We start from the raw sequence: 12181 nt of genomic DNA, 5'->3' as shown, positions 1-12181 counted from the left end.
GTTCGTGGGTTCTAGCCCCACGTTGGGCTCTGTGCTGGCAGCTCAGAGCCTGGAGCCTGCTTCGGATTCTGTGTCTCTCTCTTTCTCTCTCTCCCCCCTCTCCCGCTCACATTCTCTCTTTCAAAAATGAATAAATGTTAAAAAAAAAAAAAACACACCACCCTATGATCTAGCAATCACACTACTGCTGTTTACCCAAAGAATACAAAAATACTAATGCAAAGGGATACATGTACCCAATGTTTATAGCAGCATTATCTACAATAGCCCAGACTTGGAATATCCACTGAATATCCACTGAATGGATAAAGACAATATGGTGCACATTGAGATACACACACACACACACACACACACACACACACACAGTGGAATACTACTCAGCCACAAAAAATTATGAAATCTTATTATCTGCAACAATATGGATGGAAGTGAAGTGTATTATGCCAAGAGAAATAAGCCAGAGAAAGACAACTACCACATGATTTCACTTATGTGTGGAATTTAAGAAACAAAACAAACCAGCAAAGGCACCAAAAAAAAAAAAAAAAAAAAGAGAGAGAGAAAAAGGGAAAAAAAAAAAAGAGACTTAACTATAAAGAACAAACTGATGGCTACTAGAGGGGAGGAGTGGAATGGGTTTAATAGGTGATGGGGATTAAGGAGCGCAGTTGTGATGAGCACCAGATAATGTACAGAAGTACTGAATTACTATACTGTACACCTGAAACAAATGTAACACTACGTTAACTATAATTTTTTTAAAAAAGTTTAAAAAAATGTAAATCTGACTGTTAACCCTTCCCTGACCCCAAATCCCTCAATTGCTTTTCACAGCCCTTGGAATAGACATGAGGCCCTACGTGATCTGGCAACATCTATCCTTCCAATCTCATTTTGTAACATGCTCCCCTGTCTCTGCTTTAATCACTCAAACCCTCTCTCCGTGGTGGTGTTCACCATGCTCCATCAGTCTATGAGGCCTCAGTGTATGCTCTTCCACATGCTAAGAAATCTGTTACCAATCATATTGCAGATTTAATTTCTTTATTCAGGTAAATGTTTGCGTCTTCTTTGATTAAGTTAAATAAGCCTCTTTACAAACTTTCATAACATTGTGTATTTTTGCCCTGGAGCACTGGTTATAATAGCAATTTTGTTTTCATAGTTATTTAAACTCTGTTTTTCCTAAGGCTATAAACTCTCTGAAGGTACCTGCCCTGTGGGTTGTAGCTTACCCTTGTATCACCAGTGCTGGACACAAAGTAGCCATTCAATAAATACCACAGGGACAAGGAGGAACTGAACTTCCTTGAAATCATACATATTATACAGTTATTAAAAATAAATAACATGCAACAATATGAATGAATCTCAGCCATTATGTTGAGTGAAAGAAGTCAGACACAAGAGTACATACTGTATGATTCCATTTATAAGATGCCCAAGAACAGAGAAAACTAATTAGTGGTGTAGATGTCACAATCATAACTATTTGGGGGCAAGGGTTATTGATTAGGAAGGGTCATGAGGGAACCATCTGGGTGGTGGTTACTTAGATGTGTATACACACACAAATACATACAACATGTACATACACAAATTCATTTTTATTATGCTTTTCTGTGTATGTTATACCACAACAATAGGAAAAACAGAAGGCATTTTGTGGGAAAAAGGTAAAAAAAAAAAACCTAAGTACTGATGAAAAATATGCCTACAAGACTTTGGTAAATTAAAATACTGTATGTTATGATCTTGGTTTGGTAAAACAATATACACATACAGTCCTTCTGGTTTCTGCAGTGACAGAAATCCTACCCTAATTAACTTAAAAAATCCATTTAGTGACATATACTTGGAAAGCTTAGCTTCACTGAAACTCTCTAGACCATTCAACTTCTAAAACTTATTAGGGCATCACTCAGAGGTGACCATGAAAATCACAAACTCACTCTTCTCAGAGTGCTAAAACCAAGCCTGATCCGAGGTTTCAAATGAGCCTTCTCACACTCCATCAAGAAGTCTATGCGCCTATGTATCTGGAGAGATGTGTCACGTAGTTCTGGAAGAAAGTGACAGCAAGCTAGTTTTCAAGCATGAGTCCCCAGTACTAAAGGCACACTGATAGATTCTCTGAAATGCAGGCATCTGAACTGCTTTTCAGATGGGCAACTCTACATAGTCCACTGCAAAGTGAACAACAGCAAAAATTCATTTACTGATGATATTAATTCTTAACACAACTGCAGGAAATCACATTTATTGATATGCAAATCTCTAATATCATGAGGCCTCAAAGTGCTCAGTGCTTCAAAGACAAAAGTATCTCCCTATGGGGAGCCTGGGTGGCTCAGTCAGTAGAGGTTTGACTTCGGCACAGTTCAAGAGTTCAAGCACTGCTTGGGGCCCTGTGCTGACAGCTCAGAGCCTGGAGTCTGTTCAGATTCTGTGTTTCCCCCTCTTTCTGCCCCTCCCCTGCTCGCTCGTGTGCACTCTCTCACTCACTCTCTCTCAATAATAAAAATTTTTAAAAAAAGTATCTCTCTCAAATCACATCAAACCTAATGATTTTTTAAATTTACATGTTATGATTTATTTGAAAATTTCCCAGATCAAAAGTTGAAGATAGCCATACAACATCAGTTTTACAACTACTATGTTTTCAAGTACTTAGAAGGAAAGAATCAGGTATGTTTTGTATATCCCAAACAAGTATGTCCTTCATTCAGTCATTCAGTAGACATGAGTACCCATGATGCAAACTGAATCTTGAAAAACTTATATTTGTGACCTACATAGGGCATTCTCATATGATTCAACCAAAAACCAAACACTGTGCTAGGATACAACTGTGAACAAAACAAATTCCCTGCCTCTGTGTGGAGCTTACACTGTGTGTGAGTGTGTGTGTGTATGTGTGTGTCTGTGTGTACATGGATGTGGAGGACGCAGCATAAAACAAATGAATGCATGGTATATAAGATGGTGTTACATACTTCAAAGAACACAAAAGGTTAAAAGGGAATGGTTGTCACTTATTTTATATGAGCGGTCAGAGAAGGCCTCACTGATAACATTTGAGCAAAATCCTTTAGAGGGATTAAGTCTCTAGATTCTGATACAATGAGAAAATCTCATCACTAACATGAAAATTTCTGCCAAGCTTATGCCGAAAAACACAAGAGCAAATAATTCTGCTAAAACTACTGCAGTGTTATAACAATTAAAGCCCTAATTGAACTTTCAGGCAGTCAATCTGTACCTAAACGAGTACATGCCATCAAAATTTTCACCGACAGTTCTTATTCTACATCCAACACACATTTCATATGAACCCTTTATTTTTTGTCCATATTTTCAATCTAATAAATATTCACATATAAGAACATACAAAAAGACAAAGCAATTTATTCTTACATTTTTTGAAGAACCTGGGCCATCACAACCCCATTCGTTAAATCTTCTACGGTCTGGCATGGTGCATCCACGTTAAATGTCTGGATCTGGAAAAAAAAAAAAAAAAGGGAGGGGTGGGGGAGTTGAGTTCGGTGGATTCCATGATTAACTACACAGAAGATTTCTTAGCTTATTTTTGTGATTATCTCACCTCGGGAGTAGGAGTAAATTTTAAAAAGTGGAAGAGTTGGAAACATTTTCCTTTGTGGGAAATTTCCTGCAGGTTCTTACTGTAATTTTTTCCCTTGGGTAGGAAAGAAATTGTGCTGGGCACTTGGTGACTTCCCAGCATTCATTTTCATCACAGATAATCAATCTAAGCAAGTCCTGATATCTTCATCTCCTCTACCAGTGACAGACTCTGAGATTGACAGGGCAAAGACAATTTGAACCAAAGAGCTTACTTGAACTTTTGGGAAAGAAAAGCCAATCTCCTCTTTTTAAATTAAACTGAATTTAGTGGTTTTTTAATCTAATTATCTATTTTTTTAATCTATTAAATTAAATTAAGTAATCTCTACACCTAACATGGGGCTCGAACTTATAACCCCAAGATCAAGAGTCACATGCTTTACTGACTGAGCCAGTCAGGAACCCCAAAGCCAATCTCCTCTTGCTGTGAACACATATGTTGACTCAATGGTCACAAGCAGTCATCTTGGCTCTTAATGGAATCCATTTTACGATGAGGCCAATGCAGTGTATGACAGAAGAAGGATACAAAGAACTAGGTCCCTGAGGCCAAAACTGAGCCACTGAATTAAAAACTGTTGAAGTCTCAAAGCATGAGATAAATTTGTTTAAGCCTTGCCAAGTTGAGACTTCTTTTACTTAAAACCAAAATATCTTTATACAGATGTAGAAGTTACATTCACTGCAGTAGGTTAAATATTCAATTAATTTTTATTTATTTATTTTTTTAAAGTTACATCCAAGTTAGCATATAGTGCAACAATGATTTCAGGAGTAGATTCCTTAATGCGCCTTACCCATTTAGCCCATCACCCCTCCCACAACCCCTACAGTAACCCTCTGTTTGTTCTCCATATTTAAGTCTCTTATGTTTTGTCCCCCTCAACTACTTTTGAATTTAAATGTATTCTGAATTAGGGGCACCTGGGTGGCTAAGTTGACTAAGTGACTATTGATTTCAGCTCAGGTCATGATCTCACAGTTGTGAGATCTCATTCCCTTGCTGGGCGTGGAGCCTGCTTGGGATTCTCTCTATCCCTCCCTCTCCCTCTCCCCCACACTTGTGTGCATGTGCACAGGCGTGCTCTCTCTCTCAAAAAAATGTATTCTGAATTAGAACTTTGCAAAAAAAACCCCCAAAACTAACTTTGTACTAGTCAACACATCAAGGCTGAGAAATAGTAGAAAGTATTTCCACGAGTAAGATAATACAGCCAAGCCAACAATGATTATACCCAATAGTGCAACCAAGACTTAAAAAAAAAAAAATCACTGAGAAAAGACAGAGGTAGGCCATGCTCTTGCAGTTTATAGGTTAGCAAAAACAAAGAGCAACACAAAGATTAGAAGTGAGAATGGGATGCAGTCTAGGAATGAAAAACGTTTGCTTACCATGGGATGGGGGGCAAGAATAGGAGGAAGAGATGGAACAAGGAAAAGAGTATAATGGTGAAAGATGGGGCTAAAGAAGGAAGCATTATTGTACAAAACCTCGTAAGCCATGTTAGGACTTTATCCTAAGAACAATGGGGAGTAAGCAAAGGACCCCAAACAGGAAATGAGATTTGCACTGCATAAAAACCACACTGGCTGCAGTATGAAGGAAGGATTAGAGGGAAAGAGGCAGGCACAGAGACTTATTTTAGTAAGTTTACATTATTAACACCGATGAGATCAAACTAAGTAGTGACAATGGAAATACTGGGAATAACAGTTCTTCTCACACATTTTTATTTACTGGGTTACATTCTCAGAAGTGAAATTACTAGTCAAAGTGTATGTACATTTTAAGGTTTTTGATAAATATTGACAAACTGCCCTTAACAAATACTCTAGTAATTTAGTCTCTTGCTAACAGAAGATGAGTGTCTACTTCTTTGTACTGTATCATCTATCAAACCTTTAAAAAATAAAAAGCCTGACAAGTGCAGTCAGTAGCTTTTCCATATTCTCTATATAGGAGAGTCTTGTGGGCAGTGGTGGTTATGGTGACAAAAACTAAGGGAATTACCTTAAAGCATATGGCATGTGTATTTTATCTAGGTATCCATTTGGGAGAAGCAGTGAAAAGTCATTCCCGGACACTAACCTCAAGTCCCAAAGTCATTCCCGGACATAACCCCCTACCAGGAGTTCAATAAATAATTAGTAGATGGTAGGGGTTTAATAAATAATTAGTAGATGAATAAATGGAACAAATAAATACCTCTGCAGGAACTGAGATTAAAGTTTACCCCATACTATCTCTAGTTGCCTTTTCAATGGTAATATGGTAACAACAATGTAGTTTAAAGAGATAAGCACCTTTCATTTTACAGTTGATACATCAATCTTTCCTGTAGGTTTGTTTAGAATGAAAAAGCAGCAGTGAGAACCACATCTCATTCATCTCTCTCACTAATCTTAGTACAATGTCTGATACAGAACAAGCCCTCAGTATGTTTTGAATGTAATAAACTAATTCTATCCCCAGCTCTGCCCCTAATTTGCTGTGTGAACCTGGGTGTGCTACTTTACTTCTCTTATTATGAGTTTTTCAATCTAGCAATTGGGAAAAATACATTAGGGGGAGATGTGCTGCTAAAAGAATATATGAGAAAATGAATGCACATTAGGTATTTTAAACTTACAAGCAGTGATTCCCAAACCTGGTATACATCAGAATAATCTGGGAAGTTGCAGAAGGCTAGGAATCTACTTTTAACAAGCTTACCAAATAATTCTTATGTGGTGGGGCACTGGGCATTTGAATCCTTCTGATCCAAAGCAGATTAAAAAACTGCCTGTGGCCAATCAGAAGAAATAACTCAATAAAGCAGGCAATTCTTCAATAATTCTTCAATTCTTTAATAATTCTTCTTAAATAATTTAGTTTTAAAATTCTGTTTCTGTCTTGGGATTTAGAAAAAACTATCTTCATCTTGATTTTTTAAATGTGGCTTTCTCTGTACTGGGTCTTGAGGTAAATAATTGATCATGAGGGTAGATGATGTTCATCTCTGCTCTGAGATAAGGTAGAGCAAGTCCCAAAGAAAATCTGTTTTTATGGAGTTTCCTTCGGGATGATGAAAATGTTCTTGGAATCAGATAGTGGTGATAGCTACACAACCTGGTCATCATACTACAAACCACTGAATTGTACATTTTAAAAGAATGAATTTTATGGTATGTGAATTGTACTTTAATTTAAAAAATAATCTCTCCTCTACCAGTTCTCATAACCTCTGAGTTAACATCTACAGCATATTTTGGGATACCAGTACAGTAAAATTTAAAGATAATTACACCTAAAAGCATTAAGATGTGAAATTCTATGGGAAAGGTCATAATCTCTCTCTCAGTTCCAAAAAGCTGTATTAACACTATCCAACCTCCACCTCACCCTCAACAAAAGCATGAGAAAAGTAAAACATGAAATCACCTGGAATTAGTATCTCTAGAACAGCAGTGCTCAACCACAGGTGATTTTGCTCCCTATGAGACATTCTTGTTTTTAACAAATTAGTGGGTGCCACTGGCATCTTGTAGGTAGAGGCCAGGGATGCTACTTTCAAATAAACAGGGTACTGTCCACAACAAAGAATTATCCAGCCCCCAAATGTAAGTAATGTTAAAGTTAAAAATCCCTGCTCTAGAGCAGTGGTTCTCAAAGTGTGGTTCCGCAGGTCACTAACAATAGCATCTCCTGGACGCTGGTTAGAAATGCAGAATCTCAGGTCCCAGCCCAGACCTACTGAATTACAAACTCTGGACAAGGGGCCTAGCCATCAGTGTTTTTATTTTTTTTTTTATTTAAAAAAAAAAAAATTTTTTTTTAACGTTTTATTTATTTTTGAGACAGAGAGAGACAGAGCATGAATGGGGGAGGGGCAGAGAGAGAGGAAGACACAGAATCGGAAGCAGGCTCCAGGCTCTGAGCCATCAGCCCAGAGCCCGACTCGGGCTGGAACTCACGGACCTCGAGATCGTGACCTGAGCCGAAGTCGGACGTTTAACCGACTGAGCCACCCAGGCGCCCCTAGCCATCAGTGTTTTAATGAGCCTCCAATGATTCTGATCAAACACAGAGATAAAGTAACTTATCCAAAGTCACCAACAGTTAATATGAGACAAAGATAGGATTTGAATCCAGGTAGTCTAATGTCAGAACCTATACTCTTGCCTACCATTTTATGTTGACCCTCAGTTTTAAAAAAGAAAGAAAATTAAAGCTTTTAAAAAATGTGTGCTTTAACTTTTGTACATGGATTTCCTATTCCTCCATCAGAGGACAAAAATTGTTGGTAGAAGAGAGTTAGAGCAGAGAGAATGGAATGTGGGAGATACCATCACAATAATTATACCTTCCTCAAGTCTATACACTAGTACGCATTTCACTGGCTAAGTAATATGAAAATTACAAGGATATGTTAATATTGCTGGGTTTCCCAGAAGAAATGTGAGCCTCCGTGACGATTCTTTTCCCAGTCAGCTTCTTGCCATTAACTGGTAGCGTTCCAGATTATTTCTGGTTTTTCAGTTTCTAAAACCCAGGAAAGCACAATCTTTTCATGTGAAGTTCAAGAAATTAGGCTTGACAGGTGTAATAGGCAGGGCAGATTTCTCTAACAGGTAAGAATACATTTTGACTCAGAGGGTGGGGAGAGGAGGTAGAGTGGAAATTTTCAAGCACATCCTGCTGAACTTGCTTGCTGCATAAACTCTGATAGGGAATTTAAGTTTAAAGTATTTTCCATTGGTAGGATGGTACCTTATCTTTTCCTAAGTATTCCACTTTCAACAAAAATTTGGAACATTTGGTTCTTGAGCTAGTAGGCTCCTTGATACAATAACAATTTATCCAGCATTTAAAGCAATTCCATGTCCACAGAAATGAATTCTGCACAGGCGACTAACATACATCCCTTTAGACACCTGAGGTTTTATTATTTTAACTATTCCTAGTGGAAGAATTTTTGAAGTATACTATATACCACCTATCTAGTACTAAATGCTATGTAGTGAAAATAAACTTTAGATATTTAAGATCATAATTATGATCTTCAATAACTGAGCATGGAGGCTCTTGAATTCTATAAGGCTGTCAGTTCAAAGGGTGAATCACCCAGACTGAACTTTCAGTTCTTGGATCTTCTAGGTCACTAACAGCTGTCTTGTATCTTGCCTAATATTACAGTTACCTTCTAACCTTCTGTGTGCACAGAACCCACGTGACCAAGGCGGCTAGAAGTTTACGTAAAATAGAGCAAATCAGTCTAAATGGGAGTTTATTCTTTTCTAAGTAGGCTCTATGCGAAACATGGGGCTTGAACTCAAGACCCTGAGATTGAGAGTCACATGGGTCTACTGATTGAGCCTGCTAGGTGCTCCAATGGGAGTCTTGTCTTTGGAGTGTACTGCATGCATTTTTTTCTCTTACACTTGGTTTTGGAATTGTTTTCAGCATAAGCTGGCCTCCAGATATGAGGGGAACTACTAGACTAAATGTACACTTTCAGCTACCTCAAACATTTTCTGCACATTTATTCTGCTTTCTATAACGACAAGTTAAAGAAAACAAATCCAGCATTTAAGCTCAACTTTATTTTGAAAACATTTCAATGCACAAGGTTTTAAAATGTTTCAAAATCTCAGAATTGTAAATCTTTGTGTAGACTATGCTCTCCAGTTTTGTTATTGACAATCTCTAATTTAAAAAAAAATTTTTTTTAATGTTTATTTTTGAGAGAGAGACACACACACAGAGTGCCAGCAGGGGAGGGGCAGAGAGAGGAGGAGACACAGAATCAGGATGCAGGCTCCAGGCTCTCTGTTGACAGCACAGAGCCTGATCTGGGGCTTGAACTCAAAGACCAGAAGATCATGACCTGAGCCAAAGTCGGATGCTTGACTGACTGAGCCACCTAGGTACCCCGACAATCTCCAATCTTATTTTCTCCAGAAATTTTCCTTGATGAGCTTTCCAGTGACATTTCAAAAATCCTTTTAAGGGAGTTGGTTAAGTGTCCGATTTCGGCTCAGGTCATAATCTCACGGTTAGCGGGTTTGAGTCCCACTTCCCGCTCCGTGTTGACAGTTCAGAGCCTGGAATCAGCTTCGGATTCTGTGTCTTCCTCTCTCTCCTGCTCTCCCTGGCTAGCACTGTGTGTGTGTCTCCCTCTCAAGAATAAACATTGAAAAAAATTTTTTTAATCCTTTTCTACAATACCATATTCCCTGACCTCTCTAGTATCTGATAACCTGGTTTTTTTTTTATATTTACCAGATTCTAAATAGATGCTCTTGTGTGCTTCTGTTAGTATCCCTTCAAACTTCCCTTTATGATTCTTCCTCTCTATTTTTATTAGCATTTCTCACTCAAATAATTGCACCGATTACCATCTTTTTGTGGACGCTCTTCAAATACACCTCTACTTCCAAGACTTGTCTTTCTAGACTTTAAGCAATGTAGCCCTACTTCAGATTCAGTTAGCTTCCTCATCTTTGCCCTCTTGCCTCTTTTTCTAGCATTGAGGGAGGCACTTATATAGACTCAAAAAGCACACCTTAAGATTCTCAATCTTCTGTTTACAACCTCTGCCAAATCTAGTTCTTCCACAGTACCAAAGAATGTGGTCATTCTTTCCTTTATCTCTCCCCTGCCTTGGCCACATTATGCAGTTTATCAGTTTTTCTCCCCTCCAAAATACAGCAGTGAAATCCATCTCCTCGTTTGAAGTTGGAACCCATTGCATTTGTAAGTTGTATGTTAACTGTATTATTGCAAAAAACAAAAACAAAACCCTTGAAATCCCAATAGCCTAACATCAAAAAAAAATTACAGACTATATCAAGCCCGACCATTGTATGTATTATATCAGAAGACGTAATCTGAATCCTGACACAAAACACATTATGAAAGAGTATTTTCACCACCTTTGTTACAATCTACCTAAGGCAATGCTTCTCTAAACCCTCTACGGAAGTGCTCCCACACAGGAGAGTGACATCTATACTTCAAGGATTTAAACTTGTAACTCAAGGCACCGCTGAGCAGAATCTCTGCCATCTGCGTCTTACCTTTAACATGAACCCAAATGCTGTAGTCACCTCAATCAACATCCTATTCTAGAAATGACGTTTAACATTTTTAGCAATGAGTAACACTCTGGGAAAAAGCAAAAGGTTTATCCCGTGGGTCTGCAGACCTCTACACACGCACGCACACACACACACACCAAAAACTGACACCAGAGTTTGTGACACACACAGCATGGGTTTTAAGTCCAGCTCTCGAAGAAGCTGCTAAAGGCACAATTGTTAGCATCAGAATTGAACATGTAATGACTTTAAAACGTGACCATTTTAGTAAAAGTTTAATAATTTAAGATCAGAATCCCACAACGTTGCCCCCAAAATGTCGAGTTCCAGTACTGATCCCCACATATCTTCCAGATTTGTTTTTATATTTATACCTTTAACAAGTACCTCCACACCGCTTACTTTCTAATCGCTGAAGCGCATCTCTCACTTAAAATACGGTCTCGGGTGCCTTTTCATATTTTTCCTATCTTCCCTTCAAAGTACTTTTCTCTTCCAGTGGGCCTGGCTCATCCCTCAAGGGGCAAACCTCCGTCCTCCGTGAACGCTACAACAAAGGCGAGGAGCGTCGTAACCAAGGGTCCCGAGTGCCTCTACCGGCTGCGCGGGGCGCAGGGACAGCCAACACTTCGGTGTCCCTGGCAGCGCGAGAGGGAAGCACCAGCGCCTCATCAGCTGCAAACAACAACAATCCTAATCACAGTGCCGCCTGCACCCCATCATTAGCCTCCATAGGGCCGGTTTCCTCTCGGAGCGCAGCCAACACCTGAAACCCCAAGCCTGGCAAATTTCCCCCTCGGACCCGGGGCCGAGCCCCCAGCGCCCAGACGATACGCGCAGCCCCCCGCCCCACCCGGCCGCGGGGTAGACGCGGCCCACACCGGCGTCCCCCGGCTCCGCCCGCCCCAGGCCCCGGATGTGACGGCACCGCCGCCCTCGGCGCTCGCCCCCCGCGACAAGCGTGGGGGATCCCGGAAAGGAGGCCTGGGGGAGGGGGTCTTCCCCCGACCCGCCAGTCATCACATACCCAAGTGAGAAGGCTCTCGCACAGCTCCACCCGCTCCACCGACTCCACGTTGAACATCTTCCCCAGCTGGGGCTTGGCAGCGCCTCCCCACCACTCCAGAAACCGCTGCCGCTCGGTCTGGGGCTGCGTCGGAGGGTCTGGGCAGTTGACCTGGCCTCTGGCCCACCTTCTCCTCCCGCCCGGGCCGCGGACTACCTTCCCGGCGCTGCCAGCGGCTCCCGCACCGTCACCCCCGCTGCCCCTCCTTCTCTTTTCACTCGGGACCGCGCGCCCGCCGCGCGCGCCCCCGGCCACGCCCGCAGCCCCGCGTCCCCGCCCCCAGCCCCCACACCCCTCCTCCGGAGAGCGCCGGCCCAGGCCAGAGCCGCGGCCGACGAGCCACTGCGCACAATCGCGCTCCGGCCGGCCCGCCTCCCCGCTGCC

General features: G+C 40.8%; 1 protein-coding gene across 3 annotated transcripts in view; it reads right to left on the bottom strand.

The window, feature by feature from the left end:
• The window catches only part of HOOK3 (hook microtubule tethering protein 3), a 117186-nt gene extending 105133 nt beyond the window's left edge, over positions 1-12053 (bottom strand). The window contains exons 1-2 of one of the 3 annotated variants that reach the window (XM_049632460.1): positions 11759-12053; positions 3421-3506 (exon numbers count right to left, since the gene is read on the bottom strand). In XM_049632460.1, coding sequence (XP_049488417.1) covers positions 3421-3506; positions 11759-11815 — 143 coding nt within the window. In that variant the 5' untranslated portion in view covers positions 11816-12053. Of the gene's footprint in view, positions 1-3420; positions 3507-11133; positions 11729-11758 lie in introns of those variants that run through there. The other 2 variants (XM_049632462.1, XM_049632461.1) reach the window with 2 other exon arrangements.
• Between the last annotated feature and the right edge of the window lie 128 nt (positions 12054-12181).

This window comes from Panthera uncia, chromosome B1 (genome assembly GCF_023721935.1).
Source record: "Panthera uncia isolate 11264 chromosome B1, Puncia_PCG_1.0, whole genome shotgun sequence".
NCBI classification, from domain to species: Eukaryota; Metazoa; Chordata; class Mammalia; order Carnivora; family Felidae; genus Panthera; species Panthera uncia.
This window is presented reverse-complemented; position numbering and strand designations above follow the sequence as displayed.